This window comes from Podarcis vaucheri (assembly GCF_965113315.1).
Source record: "Podarcis vaucheri genome assembly, chromosome: 13".
In the NCBI taxonomy this organism is placed as follows: Eukaryota; Metazoa; Chordata; class Lepidosauria; order Squamata; family Lacertidae; genus Podarcis; species Podarcis vaucheri.
In genome coordinates, this window is record NC_138751.1 from 49,084,216 (window position 1) to 49,112,150 (window position 27,935).

At 45.8% G+C, this 27,935-nt stretch overlaps 1 protein-coding gene and 1 long non-coding RNA gene across 2 annotated transcripts; one reads left to right on the top strand and one right to left on the bottom strand.

Moving 5' to 3' along the window:
- On the top strand, positions 1 to 1,402 carry LOC309516428. Its single transcript, XR_014212911.1, has 2 exons — positions 1 to 212; positions 248 to 1,402. It is a non-coding gene; the product is annotated as an uncharacterized lncRNA (long non-coding RNA).
- Positions 1,128 to 27,807, bottom strand: BTC (betacellulin). The gene is made up of 6 exons (XM_082195168.1): positions 27,699 to 27,807; positions 19,410 to 19,508; positions 11,385 to 11,502; positions 9,614 to 9,760; positions 2,632 to 2,739; positions 1,128 to 1,730 (listed from the first exon to the last, which is right to left on the bottom strand). The coding sequence occupies exons 1-5, from the start codon at positions 27,730 to 27,732 to the stop codon at positions 2,634 to 2,636; spliced, it is 504 nt and encodes a 167-aa protein (XP_082051294.1). The 5' UTR covers positions 27,733 to 27,807; the 3' UTR covers positions 1,128 to 1,730; positions 2,632 to 2,633.
- Between the last annotated feature and the right edge of the window lie 128 nt (positions 27,808 to 27,935).

The following is a 27,935-nucleotide window of genomic DNA, read 5'->3' on the forward strand; positions in this document are numbered from 1 at the left end:
ATTTTGGTGAAATTGTGACTCCGTGGGTTAGGGATTTTTGGGGGGGAAATTGTGACTGCACAGGTTAAGGCGTCGAGGGCTGAATTTTTAGACTATTATAAAAACCCTTCTGTTCCCACTGCCAAACCTTCCAGGGGAGAACTTGCAACAGTTCGGCACCATTCTTAAGTGAATTGGATAAAGTCAGATTTTTGGTGAAATTGTGACCCCGGGTTAGGGATTTTTTCAAAAAAATGTTTTTCCGCAGGGTAAGGCGCTGAGGGCTGGGTTTTTTTTTTTTTGTCTATGATAAAATGTTCTTTTTGCACTGCCAAACCTTTAAGGGGGAAATTTGCAAGTTTGGCACCATTTTTGAGGGAATTGGAGAATGTCAGATTTTTGGTGAAATTGTGACCCCGCAGGTTAGGAAGTTTTTCGAAAAAATTGTGACCGCATGGGTTAAGGCACCGAAGGCTGATTTTTTTTATTTATTTTTTTGGTCTATGATAAAACGTGCTTTTTGCACTGCCAAACCATGCAGTGGAGAAGTTGCAACAGTTTGGGAAGCTCCCAAATGTATAAAGCAGATTTTGTCTGATCATATAGGTAAAGGTAAAGGGACCCCTGACCATTAGGTCCAGTCGTGGCCGACTCTGGGGTTGCGGCGGTCATCTCGCTTTATTGGCCAAGGGAGCCGGCGTAAAGCTGGGCCATGTGGCCAGCATGGCTAAGCCGCCTCCGGCGAACCAGAGCAGTGCACAGAAACTCCGTTTACCTTCCTGTCGGAGCGCTACCTATTTATCTACTTGCACTTTGACGTGCTTTCGAACTGCTAGGTTGGCAGGAGCAGGGACCGAGCAACGGGAGCTCATCCCGTCACAGAGATTCGAACCGCCGACCTTCTAATCGGCAAGCCCTAGGCTCTGTGTTTTAACCCACAGCGCATAGGAAGTTCCTAAATACAACGTTGTCCTGTTTCATAATAAAATATCCTGCTTTTGTATCTTAACAAAGAGTCCTTCAAAAAAATATTTTAAAGTGCAGGAGACCCTTTGCTGTTTAGTATTGCTCTGATATAATGGAAGCATAAGATGCCCACAAAAAATCATCTACTTTTTGTGTTTTTCAAATATCTAAGAGACAAAACACACAGAACAGGGAAATTTAAACTTTCCAAATTCTCATTACTACAGTTACAATGCAACTCTCTTTTTTAAAGCAAAGCAAGGGGTCAGCTGCGCTCGAAACAACCAACAGAAAACATCCTTGCCACGTAAAATAAAATAAAAAAATTATATCATCAATCAAAGCTGCAGCTATTTGTATAAATACAACATCCAAACCTCATCGGCATTTACATTTGCTCCTAAAGGCACACTTTGGTTCACGAATTCTGCTGTACATAAAAATACTACAGATTATTGCATCAATTCCTGTAATATTTATATATAAAAAAATTCCTGCTTCTCTTCCATGCTGGCAAATTCAAAGTGGGTTATTGAAGCACTGAAGGGGATATGAAAAGCAGCCCTGTGAAAATCCATTATGTGCTTCTGGAAATTCCTGTTTTTCCCATGGTAGACAATTCCTCCTGATTTTTTTCACAGAATCAAGTCACAAACGCACAGCAATTATTACACCTGCATCCATTTAGCCACATTGGTTTTCAAGTCACTAGCCCTCATGAGTTCCGTCAAGATGAAAAGGGCACTGGAAAGTATGGAACCTGCCTGCAAGCACCTTTTGACAACCTGCGGGGTAAAAAGAGAAAGTAATTCAGTCAGGATTTTTTACCGTGCAGAACAACACTAAGCAGAAACAAGCTCCGCTGTGTTCACTGCAGTCATTTCCAGGTTTGGAGGACTGTGTCCTTAATAAATTTGGGCCCCATCCTTCCTCCTCCCATCATTTTACAGAACCATGCCAATGGTCATTATCCCACAAGTCATGCAATTCCACAACCCCCCACAACTCCTATTCAATGACGCTGTCATCTGCACATGTGCAATGGATGTCTAAACTGTACATACCTCAGCTTAAGTTTTTGAATTGGATGGAAGCTGGTTTGAGCGAATGTGAATCAATCAGCAGTACAGTGGTACCTCGGGTTAAGTACTTAATTCATTCCAGAGGTCCGTTCTTAACCTGAAACTGTTCTTAACCTGAAGCCCCACTTTAGCTAATGGGGCCTCCTGCTGCTGCCGCGCCGCTGGAGCACAATTTCTGTTCTCATCCTGAAGCAAGGTTCTTAACCTGAAGCACTATTTCTGGGTTAGCGGAGTCTGTGACCTGAAGCGTATGTAACCTGAAGCGTATGTAACCCAAGGTACCACTGTATTTCTCAAGAAACGGCAGGATGCAGATGGATTGAGACTAACATCTTGTGTACTCTAGTTTCAAACACCAGCAAAGGTTGTGCACTGGAGTCAGAGTAAAGCATAATGTGTATTCAATCTGAATCTCCTAAAATGCATGCTTAACTGTGCCTTCCCATAGTTAGAAATCTGGAGTTAGCTAGAACATAATGAGCCCCCGCTCGTATTTTAGGAAAACGTTGACTAGCCTGAGCTGAGTTGGTTTGAAGACAAACAAGCTAGCCCAACCATTTTATCTGTCGCCTCAAATAAGCAAAGCAAGCGAAGAAGTAAATACCTTCATGCAATGTCTGTCTCTAGAATATCATCTGTTTTAATAGGCAGCCTCTTCTCAAATGTCATCATTTCTTCCTCTCTCCTCTTCCTGCGCCTTTTTTTACAGTAACTTGAAAAGCAATTTGCAAATATGTGTCATTAAGCGCACATCTAGTCCGTAAAATTAGAACAGCGAAACACGCACCACTGCAACACATGCACCTTAAACGTATTTTATTTCTAATAAATCTAGATAATCTTTTCAAGTACATTCCCAAGTAATAAAGCAAGTGCTTTCTCCAAATGAAATCAGTGACAAAGCCTGTTGTGCTTTGGCAACTAAGCAGACCGTTGCCATAGTATTCAAACCCCACAGATGTCAAAGGGCTTTGAGGAAGGAATGGGACGCGGGTGGCGCTATGGGTTAAACCACAGAGCCTAGGACTTGCCGATCAGAAGGTCGGCGGTTCGAATCCCTGCGACAGAGTGAGCTCCTGTTGCTCGGTCCCTGCTCCTGCCAACCTAGCAGTTCGAAAGCACGTCAGAGTGCAAGTATCCGGCGGGAAGATAAACAGCGTTTCCATGCGCTGCTCTGGTTTGCCAGAAGCAGCTTTGTCATGCTGGCCACATGACCCGGAAGCTGTACGCCAGCTCGGTCGACCAGTAAAGCGAGATGAGCGCCACAACCCCAGAGTCGGTCACAACTGGACCTAATGGTCAGGGGTCCCCTTACCTTTAGCTGGGGGGGGGGGAGAGAAGCCAAAAATTAAAAGTGGGTTTCAGATTGGGGTGACTTGTTGGTCCTGGGTTTGGAAACCGAGACCCAGACAGCTAACTTGAAAAGAGACAAGCAACATTTCCCCTTTTAGAAATAATATTATATAACTACTTTTGGAGCATTAGGAACCATTTACAGTTTTACCTCAGAAGTCGAACGCCTTGCAAATCGAACGTTTTGGCCCCCGAAACACCGCAAACCTGGAAGTGAGTGTTCCAGTTTGCGAATGTTCTTTGGGACCCGAACATCCGACGCGGGTTCCGATTGGCTGCAGGAAGTTCCTGCAGCCAATAGGAAGCCGCACCTTGGCTTCCAAACGTTTGCGAAGTCGAACGGACTTCCGGGAACGGATTCTGATCGACTTCCAAGGCATGACTGTACAGTCATACCCTGGGTTACAGCCGCTTCAGGTTGCGATTTTTTGGGTTGTGGACCGCCGAAACCCGGAAGTACCAGAACGGGTTACTTCCTGGTTTCAGCGGTCGTGCATGTGCAGAAGTGCTAAATTGCACTTTGCGCATGTGCAGAAGCGCCGAATCGCAACCCGTGCGTGTGCAGACGTGGGTTGCGAACACTGCAGGTTGCAAACATGCATCTGTGACGATCACACACAGGGCCCCCGGACGTTTGATGGTCTATTGACCCTGTGCCGCCACTGCAATTGCTTTTTCGGCTGCTGCTACCACCCGATATCTCACAGGGACGCACTGAGTCCAGTCAGTTGTTTGTTGGTTTCTGCTCTCTTCACTGTGCAGCAAAGTGCTTGTCACAAGACAATGTTTACATTCCACAGTCAGAGTACTGTTGGGTTTTCCCACGGGAATGGGAAGCTGGATGTGACGTACTCTGGTTTCCTGTTTTTCACTTTTTCACTCTTGTTCGTTAGTCCGAGGAGAAGGACGGTTGCTTCTCTGCTCCCGCAGAGGCAAGATGCATGTTTGTAATTTCTCTACAATGAACTGTAAATAAAGCAACTTAAAGCATGTGGCACGTACTATTCATCATTCCGTTGTGCAAATGGACTCTGCTATATCAACATTATGGTTCCGGGCCCAGAAAGACGTAAAATCAAACTGAAGATTAAAGACTCCAGCGATCGAGTCGGAATGCCGGCAGAGGTACAGAGGAACGGATCGCGTTATCTGCTCTGCGCGTCAAGTTTGATTGATGAAGGTATGTGCTCATGCTCCCGGAGCAGCCTGCCAGCTCCTTGTTTATGCTTTATGGCTGGACTTTGAACTTTTAAAGCCGTTTTGCCGCGTAACAGGCAAAGGCTCCAAAAGGCACAAGCTCACAGGCTTGGATGGCTGGGAAAACGAAAGTACTTTTAAAAGTGCTTTTGGCTAAAGCTGCAGGACTGTGACGCAGCTCGTTTTAAGCAGCAGAAATGATGGATAATGCAAAGCTGGTTGATGCTTTTGGGATTCCTAAGCTCAATAAGAAAAATTACACGGAGTGGGTAATTTATGCAGAGGCTGTTCTGCGAAAAGAAGGTCTGTTTAATGTTATTACAGACAACCCCCCAGCTCCAATTACAGCTGATTGGAATGCTAAGGATTCCAAAGCACGGGGAACGCTTACGTTGATAGTATCCCCAGAAGAGCTCTGTCTGTTGCGTGGAAAGACCACAGCCAAAGAAATTTGGAACTCTTTAAGAGAAGCTCACTTGAGGACAGAAGCTGGTTCCTCAATGTACTACTATGCCAAGCTGCATGATATGGCTCTTGCTGAAGGTGGAGATGTGCGTAAACACCTGATGGAGATGCAAAATCTGAGACATGAGTTGCAACAGAGAGGACTCAACTTTCCAGAGGCTGTGTATTCCTTCATGATACTACATTCTTTGGGTCCAAGTTGGGAGTCCGTTGCCACTCAGATTGCTGTTCAACCAACTGCTCAGCTCACAGTAGCCTATGTTACTGCCGTGATCCAGAATGAAGCAGATCGCCGGGGTGCTAGCTGCATGGGAAAGGGGGAGTCTTCACAGACGTCATCCCAGAATGCAGTGGAACCACCAGAGGGCGCCAAAGCTTTGAAGGCAGTGAAATGCTACTCGTGTGGACGTCTAGGCCATATGCAGAGGGAATGCAAATATCCCAGGGCCAAGACAGAGCAGCGCAGTGGAAGTTCATCGCGTGGAAAAAGCCAAAGCAAAGGCAAAGGTCCGGTGTCCAGGACAACGCAGCACAAGGCAATGGTCTCACGCTTCACTCCAAAGGTTGCAAAGGTCCAGAAGACGTCTAGATCTTTCTTCGTTGTTGATTCAGCAGCTACACACCACATGTGCAACGATAAGAGACTGTTCGTGTCTTTTACACCGCAAGAAGGTGCGATTCACCAGGCGGATGACCACACGATCCCCAGTCAAGGCTATGGAACTGTTGTACTTCACAGTTTGGACTTAGAGATACATGATGTACTTTACGTTCCAGATGCCACACACAATCTTCTAAGTGTGATGCAGCTGAATGAACGGAACATTGACGTTTCCTTCAAGAACAAGAAATGCACCATCACAAAGAAAGACGATTATGTATTGCATGCTGAATGTGTTGATCGTTTGTTTGTTTTGTATTATGATGATGTTGTGCAGAATGAGACTTGTTGCATTGCAGGTTCTAACAAAAGTTTGCATGCAGGATGTATTCATGATTTTCACCGAAAATTTGGTCATTTGCATTTTGAGGCAGTATCTAAAATGCCTACCTTGGTTGAAGGTATGACTATTAAACCCTGCAGGTACCACATGAAGTGCAAGGCATGCGCAGCAAACAAGGTGAAAATGGCTGCGAAAGGTAAGGTGTCTAGTAGGCAAGCTACAGAACCATACCAGGTTGTTCATGCTGATTTAGTTGGTCCACTATCGCCCTCTTTAGGTGGCAATAGGTTCTTCATGGTTCTCATTGATGCATTTTCTAGATATATTTATGTGTACAATCTCAAGCAAAAATCAGAGGCTTTTCCAAGGTTCAAGGAATTCTGTGCTTGGTTGGAAAATGTGCATGGTAAGAAGATAAAAATTCTTTTCACAGATCGCGGGGGAGAATTCACTTCTCAGCAGTTTGAAGCTTTTCTGACTGAGAAAGGAATTCAACACGATTTGTCCAGTCCTCGCTCGCCATGGCAGAATGGGCTTTGCGAAAGGGCAAATCAGACATTGCTTCAAGGGTTAAAAACCTTGCTGCATGATGCAAATCTTCCAGAGAGTTATTGGGCCGAAGCTCTCTCGTGTTTTGTTTACAGTTACAATCGCAGGTTATCTTCAGCGATTGGTTGTACCCCCTATGAGAAGATGTTTGGCAAGAAACCATACATCAAACACATGAGAATTTTTGGTTCTGACATGTGGATTCATTCACCACAAAGCTCCAAATTAGGCAAACGTGGTTTGCATGGTATCTTTCTAGGTTATCAGAAAGGTTCTTACAGAATAATGATGACTGACTCTAAGACAATTAGGCTCACAAGAAGTGTTGAGTACAATGCCAAGTGGGGGGAGAATGTGGGAATTTTCCAATGTTATCCTGATGACAGTGATGAGACTGAGGATAAGCAACAACAACCCACACCCACTGATGAAGGTTCTGATTCGGAGTCTGAAACTGAATCAGATAAGTCAGAGGATTTCAAGAGTGCGAAAGCCTCTATGCGACCCTCTGAAAGCTCTGATCAGGAATTGGAAGAACCATTGTTCACAATAGGTCAATTTTCTCCAAAGAAGGAAGAGGAGAGTGTTGAAGACCAAAGGCTAATTCGCAGGTCACAAAGAGCCACAAAAGGCAGACCTCCAAAGAGATTTGCTGATGAATTTGCTAAGACAGCAGTAGCAGCTGTTAAAAGCTCCAAGAAGGTATTTGAACCTTCAAGTTTCCAAGAAATCCAGGATTTGGATTCTAAGGAGGCTGAGCCATGGTTAAATGCAATGAAGGCTGAGCTTGATTCCTTGGAAAGGAACAAAACTTGGGAGCTAGTTCCAGTAGTTCCAGGAATGAAACTGCTTGGAAGCAAATGGGTCTTCAAAGCGAAGACTGATCAAAATGGCAAGATAGTCAGACACAAAGCCAGATTGGTAGCCAGAGGTTTTGCACAGGTACCAGGTGAAGACTATCACGAGACCTACTCACCCACAGTGAGATATGAGAGCATAAGGCTTATGCTCAAGCTAGCTGCAGAGGAGAATCTACACATTAGTCACCACGATGTGAATACAGCATTTTTGTACGGATCTCTAGGTGAATCACTTTATATGCTTCCACCTGATGGCGTACAGGTAAAACAGGGATTTGTTTGTGCTCTGAAGAAGTCCCTTTATGGTCTCAAACAAAGTGCACGATGTTGGCACACTAAACTCACTGAAGCATTGTTTTCTCTAGGTTTTCAACAAGGGAAAGCTGATCCATGTGTATTTGTCAAAGAGGAGGGGCAAAAGAAGCTGTATTGTTTGTTTTATGTTGATGATATTTTATTCTTTTGGAAAGATGTCACAATGTACAATAACGCCCTAGCTCAACTGAAAGAGCACTTTGACATGAAAGATCTTGGTGAGGTAAACAACTACCTATCTCTGGAAATAGAGAAAGATCAAAGTGGTAACATTCTAGTACACCAGTCACGGAAAATTGCTGATGTGTTAAGCAAACTGAACCTGATGGATGCTAACCCTGTAGACACACCGATGACAACAGGTTATCAGGTAGAAGACACTGAAGAAGCATTTTCTGACACTACACTGTACAGAAGTGTGCTAGGCAAGCTAAACTTCATTGCCAGATGTTCAAGACCTGACATTGCTGTTAGCTGTAATTTGCTAAGCAGACAAGTCAACAATCCTACTGTTAAGGATTGGAAAGCTTTAAAACGCATAGCACGCTATTTGAAAGGCACTATGCATTACAGACTGAGATTTAACAATCAGAAGTCTGGTGGTCTTGAGATCTTTGCAGATGCAAGTTTTGGAAGTGACACTACAGACAGGAAAAGTACGTCTGGAGTTTGCTACATGTACAATCAGGGTCTATTTGATTGGTCGTGCAAGAAGCAAACAACAATTAGCTTAAGTACTTGTGAAGCTGAACTGAACGCACTGTCTTATTCACTTAAGGATTGTGAATGGTTGTTACAATTGTGCAAAGACATGAAAATTCCTGTCAAATGTCCAATCCAGGTTTACCAGGACAACAAAGCATGTTTGGCTTTGCTGAATTCGGAAGGTTGTAAGCAAAGCACGAAGCACTTGCAATTGAAGTTGCAACATGCTAGGGAACATATTCAGAAGGGACTCGTAACGGTGTCCTATATGCCAGGTAATGAAATTCCTGCTGATGTATTGTCCAAGATTGTATCAAGGGATCAACACTGTACCTATGTACAGAAGTTGGGTTTGTACTGATATTGTACGAACACGCTGCCCAGTGATGTTCACGGAAAGGGGGAGGATGTTGGTTTCTGCTCTCTTCACTGTGCAGCAAAGTGCTTGTCACAAGACAATGTTTACATTCCACAGTCAGAGTACTGTTGGGTTTTCCCACGGGAATGGGAAGCTGGATGTGACGTACTCTGGTTTCCTGTTTTTCACTTTTTCACTCTTGTTCGTTAGTCCGAGGAGAAGGACGGTTGCTTCTCTGCTCCCGCAGAGGCAAGATGCATGTTTGTAATTTCTCTACAATGAACTGTAAATAAAGCAACTTAAAGCATGTGGCACGTACTATTCATCATTCCGTTGTGCAAATGGACTCTGCTATATCAACAGTTAACATAAACAAAGAATCAAGTTCATTTTTAAATGCAGGAACAAGCGTATGGTTTCAGTTAATTTTTTTCTTGTTAGTTTCTTATTCTTAGTTCCTAACAACTCCAAACTGATTATACCAACTATCTATCTGACTCCACCTAACAATTCCTCTCACTCTCTCAGAATACAACTCTACCAACCCACACCTAAACCTCCCTCTTCCTTATTCAACTCCCAAACCTCAACTCTCAACTCCCAAACCTCAACTGACTTTCAAAACCTCCCACTCTAACTTTTATTCCCCCCTTGCATTCTCACTGGCCGATCACATCACACCTATTTTAACCCTTTCCTTATGACCCATCCTAGGAGGCAAACGCCACAGCATCCCACACGGATCACGTTCGCACCCCGAGGGTCCACTGTACTGCTATTCGTGTAAAAGACCCAAAACACCAGAATCGACTCTCTGTGCTTTCGGGTCGGCATACTTACTGAGCGCAGGTGCATATACAGGCAGTCAGGACGATGAGCGTCACCATCACACCTATCAAAGACATCACCACAATCTGACCTTCATCCCCTCGCAAGTAAAACAGATCCAACCTCTCACACCTTGCGCCGGTGTAGCCTTTCTCGCAGCTGTAAAGGAGGGAAAGGAGAAGTGAGGGTTGTGAGACGCAAAGGGCATTGTGTCAATGCACACCAATGGGCCCCATCAGTGCCGGATTTACATATAAGCTAAACAAGCTATAGCTTGTGGCCCCACTCTCTTGGGGGCCCCAAAAAAATGTAAAGGGAAAAAAATCTGATGTTCATTACCAAAATATAAGAGAAAAAACAAATAAAATAAAACCTACACACAGCAACAGTGTTTTGTGTTGTGTAGGCTCCTATGATGTAAGTAAGTAAAGGGTAAAGGGACCCCTGACCATTACGTCTAGTCATGGCCGACTCTGGGGTTGCGGCGCTCATCTCGCTTTATTGGCCAAGGGAGCCGGCTTACAGCTTCCGGGTCATGTGGCCAGCATGACTAAGCCGCTTCTGGCAAACCAGAGCAGCGCATGGAAACGCCATTTACCTTCCCGCCGGAGCGCTACCTATTTATCTACTTGCACTTTGACGTGCTTTCGAACTGCTAGGTTGGCAGGAACAGGGACCGAGCAACGGGAGCTCACCCCGTCGCGGGGATTCGAACCGTCAACCTTCTGATCGGCAAGTCCTAGGCTCTGTGGTTTAACCCACAGCACCACCCGCGTCCCTATGATGTAAGTAATGGGCCCCAATTGCTAGCCTGCTCCCTAAAATATCACTGGTTTGCTCAGTTCTATATATAGGGTGCCTACATTCTGCATGGACTTCTTAACTGTGTTTCAGTTCAACAATTACTTTGATAAAAATACTTATTTTGTTAAGTGCAAATTTCGATACCTATTAGGTCAAAATATAAACAGTTAACTTATTAAACCTCACAATAATTTCATAATTATTGTATTTCTAATAGTATATCAGTACTTTTTATATAACTCTATAATCAAATCAGTAATTTTTATTTAACTGTATAAGCCACTCTGAGAATTCATTATTCCAAAAATGACACTTCATCTGGTTGTAAATATTAAGATTATACCAGCAAGAATGAGTCTTTTTGTAAAAAAATATTATTTAAATCAAGTCTTACTGACGAGTGATTTAAATCAATTTGATTCAAATCAAATCCACCCTGGCAGAAACAGGGATCCTCATCTGACTACAAAAATTCTGGTCACTGACTGATATTAAACTGGGGGGAGACTTGACATCTTCACCTCTGCATTTCAGCAGCAGTGGTGGCAATATGCTTTTCAAAATATTCTGATGCTCTGGAACAGGGGTCAGCAACCTTTTGCAGCCATGGGCCGATCCACCGTCCCTCAGCCCTTATGGGGGGGCCAGACTATATTTTGAAGGGAAAAAATGAACGAATTCCTATGCCCCACAAATAACCCAGAGATGCATTTTAAATAAAAGGACACGTTCTACTCATGTAAAAACATGCTGATTCCCGGACCATCCGTGGGCCGGATTGAGAAGGCGATTGGGCCGCATCCGGCCCACGGGCCTTAGGTTGCCATTACCCATGCTCTGGAATAAGCCCAGAACTGAAAGGCAAGCTGACGAAGAACAGGCTCAGTTAGCAACTACTCCATTTCCAGAGAGCCTGTCACGCCAGAATTCAACAGCGGACAAGTGATCCCTTTCTCTCTACTTCGGAAAGTTGACGTACACGCATGCCGGAATCTGTTCTGCTGCAACGTAACGGCATCTTCCCTTAATGCAGTAGTGCTTGTACTCCTCAGGACATTTCGAAAAATGCCCTCTCCACCTCAGTCCTGTAGTGCCGCCTGGAAATAAAAAAAGGGAGATAAATTAGGGCAGGGAAGTCCAACTCGGGACCTTCAGGGTCTTTTTGTGCAGGACTCAAAGCCAGGTTAAGTAAGGTGCTGGGCTTTGGAAAGGAGGCAAAAAGCTATATGCTTTATAAGGGCGGTCTCTTAAAAAGCAGAGACATCACCTTGCCAACAAAGGTCCGTATAGTTAAAGCTATGGTTTTCCCAGTAGTGATGTATGGAAGTGAGAGCTGGACCATAAAGAAGGCTGATCGCCGAAGAATTGATGCTTTTGAATTCTGGTGCTGGAGGAGACTCTTGAGAGTCCCATGGACTGCAAGAAGATCCAACCTATCCATTGTGAAGGAAATCAGCCCCGAGTGCTCACTGGAAGGACAGATCCTGAAGCTGAGGCTCCAATACTTTGGCCACCTCATGAGAAGAGAAGACTCCCTGGAAAAGACCCTGATGTTGGGAAAGATGGAGGGCACAAGGAGAAGGGGACGACAGAGGACGAGATGGTTGGACAGTGTTCTTGAAGCTACCAGCATGAGTTTGACCAAACTGCGGGAGGCAATGGAAGACAGGAGTGCCTGGCGTGCTCTGGTCCAGGGGGTCACGGAGAGTCGGACACAACTAACCGACTAAACAACAACAACATACCGGGGCGGAGGAAGGGGCGGTCCCCCCCCGGGTGTCTTCGCTGAGGGGGGGTGACATTTATGCGCCGCTTACCCGTGATTCAAAAGCCTACGCTGAGCCGTTGGGCAAGGGGAAAACTGCACCACTTTGCCAGCGGCATTCTCCCCTTCCCCCTTCGCTTTGACAGCTGGGGGAGGCTTAGGAGTTGTGAGCGGGCTGCGCACCGAATGTCCGCTATCGTCGGCTCTCTCTGCCCCTGTGGGCAGCTTGTTCTGCTCCTGGCTGCAGGGCACGCACGCCGCTCCGTGCACCCAAGCGGCTAACCCGCATGGTGGCCAACAGTAGGTGGCGCCAGAGCCAATGACAGGCAGAGCTTGTCACTCTAGGAATCATAGAATTGTAGAGTTGGAAGGGACCCCAGGGGTCATCTAGCCCAACCCCCCACAATGCAGGGATCTTTTAGATCAGAGAAGAGCAACGTCCAGCCACTTTTGATTGATGGGGTCTGTGTGGAGAGGGTAACAACGTTCAGATTTCTGGGCATTGAATTACAAGAGGATCTGTCCTGGAGTGTCAACACAAGGGGGCTTGTGAAGAAGGCACAGCAGAGACTGTACTTTTTGAGAATACTAAGGAAAAACCATCTTCCACAGAAACTGCTGCTTGCCTTCTATCACTGTGCCATGCTCACTTATGGCTTATGTGTGTGGTACGGAAGCTGTACTGCCCAGGACAGGATGGGGTTGTGCAGGGTTGTTAAGGCAGCAGAGAGCATTGTTGGCTGCCCACTCTCCACCTTAGAGCAGATTTATGCCACAAGGTGCCATAGGAAGGCACTGGACATAGTAAGAGATCCATCGCATCCTGGTCACTGTCTCTTCGAGCTCTTGCCGTCGGGATGGAGATACAGGACGATGAAGACAAGAACGAGCCGTCTTAAGAACAGCTTCTTCTCCAGAGCGATCTCGGCCCTGAATGGGAAGCCCAGACTTTGAAAGTCATCTAATCTCCCTTGCTGTATTATACTGTATTGTTTAATTAGTGTTTTTATGGAGCAGTCAAGTAATTTCGTTGTCCCCGAAGGGGGCAATGACAATAAAGATATTCTTATTCTTATTCTTATTATTATTATTATTATTATTATTATTATTCTTTTAGGGCAATGTGGTGCTGAAACCCACGACCCTGGAATTGAGAATCTCATGCTTTACCGAGTGAGCTATCTAGGTCCAGCCCCACCCTCTCCCCTGCTGATTTCCCAAGGGCAACATCGAGAGTAAGGAGGAAGAAGCTGGCCCCCCCATGCCACCACCCTAGACTAGCTGTTCTTACTAAGAACAGGAGTGTCACGGTCCGGTTCATGGGTGATCGAAGTCCCGGCTGGGGACGTCGGGCCTGGGGGCAAGATGGCAGGGTGGGAGAAGGAGCGAGAGTCCAGAAACCAGGAGTCAGATCGCAAAACATTGGAAGACACAAGATTTACCCACTCTGGAAGATTGGCAGATGCAACTAATGGACTATATGGAGATGGCGGAGATGACTGGCAGAATCCGAGACCAGGGAGAGGGAACGGTGGAGGAAGATTGGAAGAAATTTAAAATTTATTTGCAGAAATATTGCAAAATTTATGAATGTTAAGGACATTGGAATGAACTGCAGGGGCTCTAGCAACAAAGTAAAATGTAAGATTGGATTAACAACAGATAAATTAATAGGATATGAATTTGCTGAATTGATTTCTAAAAAGGGATACAAGAATGGGAGATGTGAGGAAGTCTGGAAAATAAGTTAATTGAAGATGAAAAATTAAGAAAGAGGGAAACTTTTGTTTTTTGTTAATATATGTGTTTTTATTTCTTTTTTCTTTTTTCTTTTCTGATGTGTTTAATGTTTGCATTTTTTGTATTGTATTGTTTTCTGTGACTTCGTATTTTCTTTGTCTTTGTACGCTTTTTCTTTATTGTGAAACTTAATAAAATACCTGGGCTAGCTCAGTTGTTAGAGCATGAGACTCTTAATTTCAGGGTCGTGGGTTTGAGCCCCACATTGGGCAAAAGATTCCTGCATGGCAGGGGGTTGGACTAGATGACCCTCGTGGTCCCTTCCAACTCTGCAATTCTATGATTCTATTCTATGAAAATATTTATATATATAAAAAAAAACAGAAACCAGGAGTCAGGATGCCAAGAGTCTGAGGGTTAGAGGGCCGGGAGTCAAGAAGTCAAGGGTCCGAGGGTCAGGAAGTAAGGAGTCAAGAAGTCAGGGGATTGAGGATCAAGAAGCAGGGAGTCAAACACAGCAAGGCAGGAAACGTGTTGCTGTGGCAAAGAGCCGAAGGGAAAATGCTGACCTTATATTCCTTCCCGGCTCTTGCCACCAGGTGCTGTGAGTTACCAATCGGCCTCACCTGTGCGGCCGCGCCTTGCCTCTCCAGAACAAACTTAGGAAGGTCCCAGTCCTGCAAAGTCCTACTGGTCACAGGGCCCAGCTCCTGCACGCACACCTGACAAGGAGGCATGCAAGGGGTAGGTGGGGCAGTGCCCCATTCATCCCAGTGGAGGGGCCCCGCTGCCACTATCTACATCTGCTTGAGGATACCCCTTTGTGCTTGCCACATGTAAAGTACCAGCTCCATCTACTATTCATGAAGGCTGAGGCACCTGAAAATTGAACTACGAAGCCTTGAATGCTCTGCGCCAGACTCTTTGGAAACCCAACAGCACAAGAGAACAGAAAACTCGTCTCCGTTCCACTCCGGGAACTATCATCACAGGGGTTAAAAGTTAATGCTGCTACAAAAGAATGATTAGCTGTGCGGATTGTGTTACCAGGCTGAATACTAAATGACGCTCTGCGAAGAATGCAGTCCGTACCGTGGCAGATTACACAGTCTCCACTCCCGACAGAGGAGATCTCTCACAGTGGGCATTTTCAAAGAGACAGTGCAAAGGCAAGGGAAACAGGTCACCAGAGGTTCACATCTCAACAAGAAACTCTGGGCGGCTCCCAACAGAATATTAAAAACACGATAAAACATCAAATGTTAAAAACTTCCCCCAACAGGGCTGCCTTCGGATGTCTTCTAAAAGTCAGATAGTTGTTTATTTCCTTGACATCTGATGGGAGGGCGTTCCACAGGGCGGGTGCCACCACCGAGAAGGCCCTGTGCCTGGTTCCCTGTAACCTCACTACAAAAGAATGATTAGCTGTGCGGATTGTGTTACCAGGCTGAATACTAAATGACGCTCTGCTAAGAATGCAGTCTGAACCGTGGCAGATTACACAGTCTCCACTCTCGACAGAGGAGATCTCTCACAGTGGGCATTTTCAAAGAGATGGTGCAAAGGTCACCAGAGGTTCACATCTCAACAGGACACTCTGGGCGGCTCCCAACAGAATATTAAAAACACAATAAAACATCAAATGTTTAAAACTTCCCCAAACAGGGCTGCCTTCAGATGTCTTCTAAAAGTCAGATAGTTGTTTATTTCCTTGACATCTGATGGGAGGGCGTTCCACAGAGCGGGTGCCACCACCGAGAAGGCCCTGTGCCTGGTTCCCTGTAACCTCACTACTCACAGTGAGGGAACTGCCAGAAAGTCCTCAGAGCTGGACCTCAGTGTGGTGGTGGAGACGCTCCTTCAGATACACTGGGCCGTTTAGGGCTTTAAAGGTCAGCACCAACACTTTGAATTGTGCTCGGAAACATAGTGGGAGCCATGACGGCCGTCCCCTGCTTCCACGCTTGGAGGCAATAGTCTTTCTGAATATTGGTTGCTGGAAACAACAGGAGGAAAAGGGCTCTTGTGTTCGAATTCTGCTTGCTGGTTTCCCACAGGCTACTGTGAGAACGGAGTGCTGAACTAGGTGGCCCATTGGCCTCATCCTGCAGGCTCTACTTATGTTGTGCATTGACTCCTATTCTAGACATCTGGAGGAATCATAGCAATACACACGTTAGGGAAGAGAAGAGATAACGTCTGGGTTAGAAGTCTGGGGGGTCCTTAAGAGTAAAGGGTAAAGGTAAAGGGACCCCTGACCATTAGGTCCAGTCGTGACCGACTCTGGGGTTGCGGCGCTCATCTCGCTTTATTGGCCGAGGGAGCCGGTGTACAGCTTCTGGGTCATGTGGCCAGCAAGACTAAGCCACTTCTGGCGAACCAGAGCAGCACACGGAAATGCCATTTACCTTCCCGCCGGAGTGGTACCTATTTATCTACTTGCACTCTGATGTGCTTTCAAACTGCTAGGTTGGCAGGAGCAGGGACCGAGCAACGGGAGCTCACCCCGTCGCGGGGATTTGAACCACCGACCATCTGATCAGCAAGTCCTAGGCTCTGTGGTTTAATAATAAAATAATTTTATTTATATCCCGCCCTCCCCAGCCAAAGCCGGGCTCAGAGCAGCTAACAACAGTAAAATGATACAACATTCTAAATTCAGTTCATTATTAAATCAGTTCAAATCAAATTAATGGCAACCATTGGGCTAGGGTTCTGTGAGGATTACCAAAGGAGGGGGTCAGACTGTGCCTTCGCCAAAGGTCTGGTGGAACAGCTCTGTCTTGCAGGCGCTGCGGAAAGATGTCAAGTCCCGTAGGGCCCTAGTCTCTTGTGACAGAGCGTTCCACCAGGCCGGGGCCACAGCCGAAAAGGCCCTGGTCAAGGCCAGCCTAACCTCCCTGTGGCCTGGGACCTCCAAGATGTTTTTGTTTGAAGACCGTAAGGTCCTCCGTGGGACATACCAGGAGAGGCGGTCTGGTAGGTACGAGGGTCCTAGGCCATATAGGGCTTTAAAGGTTAAAACCAGCACCTTAAACTTGACCCTGTACTCCACCAGGAGCCAGTGCAGCTGGTATAGCACTGAGTGAATGTGATCCCGCAGCGAGGAGCCCGTAAGGAGTCTCGCTGCGGCATTCTGCACCCGCTGGAGTTTCTGGGTCAGTCTCAAGGGCAGCCCCCGCACTGTGATTGTACTTCCGAAAAACGGGAAAAGGGGACTCCCATCCAGACATTCACGACAAAGAGATGGTGGAGGGCTATGTGCCTTAACTAAATTAAAACCACTGATTAAGAGCTCACCGTTAGTGTGAAAGGCGAACCAACATTTTAATCAATTTGGGAGTCTGAGATCTAGCGCAGTTTCTGCCGCTGACCTAAATGGCTTCAAAACGAGCAAGATCGGTTCTCTTTGGTCTTGTGGAAGGTTCATATTGTCAGTGATTTCAGATGAAGACTCTTCACTTCAGATGCCCATAACTCTTGCTGCTAGGAAGACTAGAGTGATTTCAGCCTGAATTGAAAAAATACCTGCTGGCCTTGAATATATTCTACAAAAAATGCTATATTTGGACATGGGCAGAAAGTAGAGCAAACTCAATCTTGGCCCCAAACAATTCTAAACATTTTAATCTCCAGTTGACATTTGAATGAGTAATAATCTGTCAGTTTGCAGTGGTATCCCAAACTAAAATGAGACTTGCATAACTCAGGTGGGAGGTAACAGAGTAGCAAGAAGATATAAGGAAAGCAGCCTGCATATAGTTATTATTTATACCAGGGGTCAGCAAACCTTTGCAGCAGGGGGCTGGTCCACTGTCCCTCAGACCTTGGGGGGGGGGGGCTGGACTATATTTTGAAGGGAAAAAATGAATGAATTTGTACGTCCCACAAATAACCCAGAGATGCATTTTAAATAAAAGAACACATTCTACTCATGTAAAAACACGCTGATTCCCGGACCGTTCGCAGGCGATTTAGAAGGCGATTGGCCCGGATCTGGCCCCCGGGCCTTAGTTTGCCCACCCATGATTTATACTTTTAACTCCCTGCCCTTAATACAGTGGTACCTCGGGTTAATTACTTAATTCGTTCTGGAGGTCCGTACTTAACCTGAAGCTGTTTTTAACCTGAAGCACCGCTTTAGCTAATGGGGCCTCCTGTTGCCGCCGCGCCGCCAGAACACGATTTCTGTTCTCATCCTGAAGCAAAGTTCTTAACCTGAAGCACTATTTCTGGGTTAGCGGAGTCTGTAACCTGAAGCGTATGTAACCCGAGGTACAACTGTACAGTGGTGCCCCGCAAGATGAATGCCTCGCAAGACGGAAAACTCGCTAGACGAAAGAGTTTTCCGTTTTGGAGGTGCTTCGCAAAACGAATTTCCTATGGGCTTGCTTCGCAAGACGACAATGTCTTGCGAGTTCCTGCTGGGGTTTTTTTCCTACCCCCCCTTTTTCTAAGCCGCTAAGCCGCTTATCAGCTGATCCGATCAGCAGATAAGCCGCTAAAAGCCGCTAATAGCGCTAATCCGCTAATCCGTCAATGGGCTTGCTTCGCAAGACGAAAAAACCGCTAGACGAAGAGAATCACAGAACGGATTCTTTTCGTCTTGCGAGGCACCGCTGTATACTCATTCCTTGCTCTCTACACACCCCTCTCCTTTTTAAACCCTTTACACAGATATAGCCAGGGTGGCATGATGGCAAGAGTGTCAGACTATGGCCTTGGAAACGTTGGTTCGAATCCCCACTCAGCCATGAAGTACACTGGGTGAGCTTGGGCCAGTTGCCATCTGTTAGGCTAAACTACCTCAAAGGGTTGTGTGAGGATGAAATGGAGAGGAGAACCATGCAAGCAACCTTGAACTGCTTTGAAGATAATAGTGGTATTTACATGTAATAAGTAAATAAAATGGTTTTCCCAGTAGTGATGTAGGGAAGTGAGAGCTGGGCCATAAAGAAGGCTGATCGCCGAAGAATTGATGCTTTTGAATTATGATGCTGGAGGAGACTCTTGAGAGTCCCATGGACTGCAAGAAGATCAAACCTCTCCATTCTGAAGGAAATCAGCCCTGAGTGCTCACTGGAAGGACAGATCCCAAAGCTGAGGCTCCAACACTTTGGCCACCTCATGAGAAGACAAGACTCCCTGGAAAAGACCCTGATGTTGGGAAAGATGGAGGGCACAAGGAGAAGGGGACGACAGAGGATGAGATGGTTGGACAGTGTTCTCGAAGCTACCAGCATGAGTTTAACTAAACGGTGGGAGGCAGTGGAAGACAGGAGTGGCTGGCGTGCTCTGGTCCATGGGGTCACGAAGAGTCGGACACGACTAAACGACTAAACAACAACAACAACAAGTAAATAAAATAACTTATGCCAGCATAGATTTCCCTTAGCTGCGGAGAGTGGGAGGAGACAATTGACTGGGAGTGGCTAACCATGCAATGTACTGTAGATCTGGGTTTAGAATAGCACCATCACATATAATCCATATTGTTACCTGTGCAATTTCCATTTGGGTAGCTGCACGACAGCCTCTTTGTTTCCTGTTCAGCGGTTCCATTGCCATCGCCAGTCACACAGTCGAAAATGGCAAAGCCTTCAGAGGGGGTGGGAGAGAGAAAGCAAAAACATTACACACATATATTTCAAGGACCTCTTTACACCCATGATGTTTGTTTTGCCAGGCACCACCATGCATTGGAGTCAAATAGTAAAAGTAAAGGACCCCTGGATGGTTAAGTCCTGTCAAAGGTGACTATGGGGTTGCAGCGCTCATCTCGCTTTCAGGCCAAGGGAGCCAGCGTTTGTCCGCAAACAGTTTTCCAGGACATGTGGCCAGCATGACTAAACCGCTTCTGGAGCAACGGGACACAGTGGCGGAAACCAGAGGGCACGGAAACAGCATTTACCTTCCCACCGCAGTGGTACCTATTTATCTACTTGCACTGGCGTGCTTTCAAACTGCTAGGTTGGCAGAAACTGGGACAGAGCAACGGGAGCTCACTCCGTGGCGGGGATTTGAACCGCCAACCTTCTGATCGGCAAGCCCAAGAGGCTCAGTGGTTTAGGCCATAGCGCCACCCATAGTGTAAACACAGGAGACTGAAGAACACTCTCCAGTGCTACTCTCCGGTCACAACCCTGCAGGTAGGAACCAAGCCATCAATATTCATCCTGCAGAGTCTGTCCAGAAGGAAACCAAGAAATAGAGCAGAAAGATCAGGGCCATACTGCCCCTGTCCTTCTCTTTATTAAGAAAATCCATCAGGGCAGCCAAGGCTAATTCAATGTCCAAACCCAAGCAAGCATGGATCCAAGTTATCAGTCCCATCTGCGAACGTCTGGAGTTGCTCCACCACAATCCACTTCATCACCTAGCTCAGAAATGAAGAATTTGCAACCCAGGCTGTACAGTGGTACCTCGGGTTAAGAACTTAATTCATTCTGGAGGTCTGTTCTTAACCTGAAACTGTTCTTAACCTGAGGTACCACTTTAGCTAATGGGGCCTCCTGCTGCTGCCGCGCCACCGCTGCATGATTTTTGTTCTCATCCTGAAGCAAAGTTCTTAACCCAAGGTACTATTTCTGGGTTAGCAGAGTCTGCAACCTGAAGCGTCTGTAACCCGAGATACCACTGTAGTTGATAGTCAAACCTCGGTTTCCGAATGCCTCCATTATCGTACACTGAAAACCTGAAAGTAACTGGTCCGGTTTTCGAATGATTTTCAGAAGCCAAACATTTGACATGGTTTCTGTTTTGAGTTTCCCCATTGCATTGAGGCTTCCACTTTCAGTTTTCGGTTGTCAAACGTTTCGGAAGTCAACGGTCTTCTGGAACGAATTACAGTGGTACCTCGGGAAAAGAACTTAATTCATTCTGGAGGTCCGTTCTTAACCTGAAACTGTTCTTAACGTGAAAACCACTTTAGCTAATGGGCTTCCCGCTGCTGCCGTGCCGCCGGAGCACGATTTCTGTTCTCATCCTGAAGCAAAGTTTTTAACCCAAGGTACTATTTCTGGGTTAGCAGTCTGTAACCTGAAGCATCTGTAACCACTGTACGTTTGACAACCGAGGTTTGACCATAGAATCCACTGGGCCCAGGAAAAGTGAGACAGCCTCCAGCCCCCATTTCCAATGGACTGTCTTTACTGTAATCCCTTCATAATACCCCCTTCCCATCTTTCATCAACTTTCCCCCCTTTAATTCATTATTTTTCCACCAGCAACCAATGAGAACAAACTGAGGCCAAGGTTTTTAAATCAACCAGGGCTCCAGGGCTATGGAAGAACAGGAGAGCAGCCCAAATGCACTCCCCCAACAGAGGAGAAAACTGATGACAACTTATCTCATAATCACAGAACAGTAGAGTTGGAAGGGGCCACACGGTCATCTAGTCCAACCCCCTGCAATGCAGGAATCTTTTTGCCCAACCTTAGGCTTGAACCCATGACCCCCGAGATTATGAGTCTCATGCTCTACTGACTGAACTATCACCACCTCAGTTTAGCTTTCTGATATGATCTAATCCTGGGCTCTCTGACACACCAGGTAAGCTCAACCTGAGATGGAATCTACCGATAGAAAACTTGGCTGTGCAGCAGCATGAGAATGGATGGATTTGACGGCTAACCAGCAGCCAGAATAATAAAGCAATTGTTGGTGAACACAAAAGCGGGGAAGGCTCTTTGCACTTTCAAGCCTTCAAGGAAACACTTCACCCTCCCAGCTCAGACTGGGAGGCCTTCACCGGGGCCTGTTTCAATGGACTTCAATGGGATTTATTTCTGGGTGCAAGATTGCAGCCATGATTCAATCCATTTGCTCAGAGACCCAGAAGTCTGTGAAATTAGATTATATCAAGAATGAAATACAGATGGTTTATTTGATTTAAAAAGTACCCAACAGGCAGGCATGCATACACACACACACACACACACACACACACACACACACACACATATTCCTCCCTGCAAAAAAATTACCTGACAGCTTTTTAAAGAAGATAAACAGGTCATAAAACCAAATGTAGACTTGAAATGTGGTTTGCACACCTGCGAGTAGCAAAGCTTCAAATACAGTACAGGTAAAGGGACCCCTGACCATTAGGTCCAGTCGTGACTGACTCTGGGGTTGCGGAGCTCATCTCGCTTTACTGGCCGAGGGAGCCGGCGTTTGTCCGCAGGCAGCTTCCGGGTCATGTGGCCAGCATGACTAAGCCGCTTCTGGCGAACCAGAGCAGCGCACAGAAACGCCGTTTACCTTCCTGCTCATCTCTTTATATTCAGTAAATTTACTTGTTTGATGCAAAGATCATAGTGATCCCGAGAAAGAATTTTGCAATATCCACCCATCAATATATGGGAGTCAATCCTATTGAATTGGTAAGACAGTTTGCAAAGGCTATCCCATCTTGTTTATCTGGAAAAAGGAAACCAAAGGACCTCCTGTTTGAGACAGTGTACCATTAGTCCCTGAACCTACATCTGATTCTTAGGAACTGAGAGATAGGAATGAGCACTGAGCAGAAATTTACCTTATTTGATACTTGGAGAGAAACATCATGCAAACTGACAATATTTGCAGGACAGAAAGGCTTTAAAAAACCTATTGTCAGGTTTTCCTGCAATGAGGCTGGTGTGCCTACAGATATACAGTAGACGCTCATGAGAATATCAGCGTTCAAAATGGAAATGCAATTGCGCCATTAGGAAAATTTAGAGACCTAATAGTTCTGTAAGCCAACTCAAGTGTTAATTGAGTTTGTAATTTCACTTTTTAAAATGCAATGCAATTTTTGCTTAGTTTTTTTCCATTTATGACATGCATTAGACAGCATTTTGATTTGTAGTTGACATGGGCCAGTTTTCCATGTTGGAGGGAATTTGAAATAAAAGAAGTTTTTTTTATTAAAAAAAAATACTCCGAATCAGAGAGGAAGAAGAAGAGCGTTCAGTTCTGGGTTTTGGCAGCTGGAGGGAGAGGGATTAATACCGAAAAAGCCATAACGCACGCCTGAGAGAAAAAAGGGTTATATATCTAAGGGCGATTTAGAAAAACAAATTGCAAGCACCATAGCACACTCTGCTATTTATTTTCTTTGCTGGAGCTCTTGTTTAACTGATCAAGAATGACCAACTGAGAGATCCTGCAAACCATTTTAACTGCCTACAAAATTATTACATTGGTGGCATATTTAAAAGTTGGAACATCTTCCAGTTCTGTGCCATTTACTGTACTTTGAATGATGAACATGCATCACATTTTTTTGGAGGCGGAAGAATTCCCGGAATGTTCTGATACCAGCACTCTAAGCTTAGCACCGAAACATACCTTTCTGCTCTGCTCTGCTCACTTTCCCTGCGGGATGCCGCCAGTGTCCGCCTGCCTTAATAAAGTGTGCTTTCCTTTCTACAGGTTCTTCCCTGCTTCTGATGAATAGCCTCTAGATTGCAAGTGCTCCGAGGTAGAAATGGTAGGAATGCAAACTTCCAACAGGCTATGGCAGTGTTCTCCCTTCCCTGTTGGAGGCAAAGGGTCTCTGAATACCAGTTGCTGAAAAATTCACAAGTAGGGAGAGTGCCACTGTAGTGATCAGGTGGGATACATGCCACTGCTTTCTGCTCCTGCCCACAGATTTCCCATAGGCATCTGATGGGAACTGGATGGGCTACTGTCTTGTTCCAGCATGGCTCTTCATTGATAGATCAATCCGGAAGATCTTTAGCTGCTTGTTTAGTATGGCCCAGCGACGGAGCTGTTTTGGTACTCTTAAGTTCCTCTGAAAGAAGAACAACCCCCCTTTTTTAGCATTAATTTATTGTCAGTAGTAGTCTTACGCTTCCTTCGAAATCTGAGAAAAGGCATCTCTTTTGAAGGTGTTTTTTTTTTTTAATGATGTGGGCAGTTATTTAATTAATTAAAAGGCAGGTCAAACAAATTTATTTGCACTGATATTAGCAGCCATGCTGATACCTGAAACTTTTTTTCAAAGAGGGCCAGATTTGATGAATTGAACATGCCTGAGAGCCCAAAGTTTCTGAGCTTTTTTTTTGGATTGAAGTTGCTAAGCTTTTTTTAGGATTTTACCCCAGGACATATACTGCCATGGGAACTGGATTAAATCACCCCTGGCCGGATTAGGCCCCTGAAACGGACTTTGGACATGCCTACTGTATTTGAAGCTTTGCTACTCTCAGGTGTGCAAACCACATTTCAAGTCTAAATTTTATGACCTGTTTATCTTCTTTAAGGGACGCGGGTGGCGCTGTGGGTTAAATCACAGAGCCTAGGACTTGCCGATCAGAAGGTTGCCGATTCAAATCCCCACGACGGGGTGATCTCCCGTTGCTCGGTCCCTGCTTCTGCCAACCTAGCAGTTTGAAAGCACGTCAAAGTGCAAGTAGATAAATAGGTACCACTCCAGCGGGAAGGTAAAATGGCGTTTCCGTGCGCTGCTCTGGTTCGCCAGAAGCGGCTTAGTCATGCTGGCCACATAACCCAGAAGCTGTACACCGGCTCCTTCGGCCAATAAAGCGAGATGAGCACCGCAACCCCAGAGTCGTCCGCAACTGGACCTAATGGTCAGGGGCTCCTTTACCTTTGCTGTTCTAATGGATTGTTGAATATTACTTATTTAATATAAGTTGCTTATTTTAAAGTTATGCTTTATTATCACATTTTTGTATTGGATAAAATTATTAAAAGGTGTACATTCTTTGATTCTTCAGCTTGCAAACCGCCTTGGGTATTGTACAGGTGAAACTTGAAAAATTAGAATATTGTGGAAAAGTTCGTTTATTTCAGTAATTCAACTTAAAAGGTGAAACTAATATATGAGATAGACTCATGACATGCAAAGCCATAATCATCACAATTATAACAAATGAAGGTTTGACATATCTCACTTTGCATGTCATGAGTCTACCTCATGTATTAGTTTCACCTTTTAAGTTGAACTACTGAAATAAATGAACTTTTCCACAATATTCTATTTTTTCAAGTTTCACCTGTAAAATAGAAAGACGGTACAGTGGTACCTCTGGTTATCAACTTAATTCGTTCCGGAGGTCCGTTCTTAAGCTGAAACCGTTCTAATCCTGAGGTGCACTTTCGCTAATGGGGTCTGCCTCTGGCGCGCGATTTCCGTTCGCATCCTGGGGCAAAGTTTGCAACCAGGAGCAGCTACTTCCCGGTTAGCGGAGCTCATAACCCAAAGCGTGCATAACCAGAGGTACCACTGTCTACAAATCAAAAGTGAAATGAAAATGAAATGAAAAGGCAGACTTATCCAATGACTCTTTCTTGGAAGCACGGCTGCTTCATGGGCTATAGTTTTGCCCTGAGCGCGTCTCCCAGAGCTCCTCACAATCCAAGGCACATGATGAGCCAGCCTTTGGCGGGGTAAAACTATGTTCTCAGAAGCTCAGTGGTTCTTTTGACACCAGTGACATCATGACGGCTGTACGTTATGGAGTGTGAGGCACAGCTCACATTGACACCAGTTCAGCAAAATTCCCTGTGCTATTGTCCTTGGGGCGTGTGTGAGAATGACCGGTGTAACTGGACACTAGCCCCCATCCTATTTATGTTTCCAGTTTATGTCACCCTTTCTTCTCTGGGACTTGGGTTATGGTTTTTCCCCGCACCTTTCACCCCTCTTCACTGTCAAAATCCAGAAGTGAATAATATTCTTCTCTCTGAATGGTTGTTCTTGAAGATTATTCTGCAGGGGTCAGCAAACTTTTTTTAGCAAGGGGGCCAGTCCACTGTCCCTCAGACCTTGCGGGGGGCCGGAATATATATTTTTGAGGAGGGGAAATGAATGAATTTGTATGCCCCACAAATAACCCAGAGATACATTTTAAATAAAAGGACACATTTTATGTAAAAGCACGCTGATTCCCAGACCATCTGCGGGCAGGATTTAGAAGGTGATTGGGCTGGATCCGGCCGCCGGGCCTTAGTTTGCCTACCCATGTTATTCTGCTTATGTTGCAAGTCTTCTCCAACAGGTAAGCTAGGGAAATAGAGAGCTAAGCCTCTGTGGATTGTAAACGGCACTAGTTTCTAGGAAGCAACTGTTCCATGAGTCTGCAAAGAACACAATTAACTTTGGAATCATTTGCTGCGTTATTTAATGCTGGTGGGTTCTGATATAAGTTTGTTTAACATTACAGAGCTAGGTTAATGTATACCTGCACGTTACAGCAAAGAAACATAATATATCCAGCAACATTCTCAAGCGAGAAAGGTTGTAAAACCATTTAAAACTGCATGTGATATACAACACCAGCACTCCGGGGCTCAGTCTGTTTTTAAATTCCCTGAACTACCGTTGATTCTAAAGCATCCTAAAATAAACACACAGAGCTAAATATAGAGGACTGGCCCCGTTCAGTAGGTACCCTGATGGACACGGCCACAGCACGGGCAGCAATCCCTGCTGGCCGGGCATAGCTTGATACATCAAAAAATAATAATATATAAAATCAAATCTCTCCTGCTAGTGCTGCTTATTCCCCCTCTCCTTAAACAAGCCGTTTGGGGTTGATTTGTGCTTTAAATAAGTTCAGAACTATAATGCGCTTTTAGTATTAGGGCTGAGGCCCAGAATGAACTAAATTAAAAACTGCATCTGAGCATACACAGAGTGCACAGCCCGCCTCAAAGATCAAGCAGCCAGACTTTTTAGCATACAAAATGAGCCCTGGAATATGTATATTTTTTAAGAAGAAGAAGTGAAGCAATGGTCATATATATTAAGAAAGAAGATGTAAACTCCGGCCAACCACACTTTTCCATTCCGCACAGCTCTGCCAGCCCGTCTACAAGTTCTCAGATGGATGCAACTAACCTCTTTCATCCAGAGCCTTCACAACCGCTGCTTTTTTTCCCTGGTCCTTTCCACAAACCCCTCAGTGCTGCTGCTGACACCACAAGCAGAAATGGATCAAGGGAAACTGCACCTGCTGAACTTCTGCCTGATAGCTACCATAAAGGCTCAGGAACCCCTTGCAAGGAGGGGGGAGTTAGGACTAAAAGGTACTCCTGCTAGTACAGTGGCAAGCAGTGCTTTTTTCTGGGGGGAGACGCATACCCCCAAACCTTTTGTGAATCTAAGTTTGGCCTCGTTGAGGGGCAGTATTTCAAAATGAGTAGGAAAACGAGAATACCCCTAAACATTTTTTAAAGAAATAAAGCGCTGGTGGTATCGCTGCCTGTCACACACCAGACCAGGGTCTGATTCCCAGACAGGGAGACTGATATTATATAGACTAGCCTCTTCCTTTTTTCTTTTTCCTTTCTCCTCCTGTGATGAGGCTGCATTTTAATATTTTAATGTTGTATTTTAATCTGGTTTTTAAAGTTGTATTCATTCAACTTGTTTTTATTATTGCTTGTTAGCTGCCCTGAAACCTTGGCCTTGGCTGGGGAGGGCGGGGTATAAATAACAATTATTATTATTATTAATCTCAGGGTCCTGGGTTCGAGAACCGCCTCGGGCAAAATATTACAGGGTTGGGCTAGATGGCCCTCATGGCCCCATCTACAATTCTGTGGCCCCTCCATAAAAAGGAAGGCAAGGAATGGAGCTGCCCTCGTCCCTTTTTCTTCCCAGGTGCAGCTAGCAGTTTGGCAACACAGGCAGAAACTTTGCGGCTGCACCTGTTGGACGTCTGCCTGCCGCGAAGCTCTTAAAGGGCCGGGAAGAGAGGAGAGGGACCACGCTGGGAAAGACCCCCCCTCCAGCCCCACCGCGGACCCCGACAGCCCCCCATCCTCACCCAGCAGCAGCAGCAGCGGCGGCGCCGGCTCCATGGCAGAGCGCAGTCCCGGGCGCGCACAGCTCCGCACCTCGCCGCGCGCCCGGGCGCCCAGCGCCGAAGGAGGCGCCGGAGATGCCCGGGGCGCTGCCTCCGCCTGGCCGGGGGAGGAGCCGCGTCCCTCCCTTCGTGGCTGGCAGGAGGGCGGGCGGTGGGAAGGCGCAGTGGGTGGAGCAGAGGAAGGGCGGGTCCTGCCGC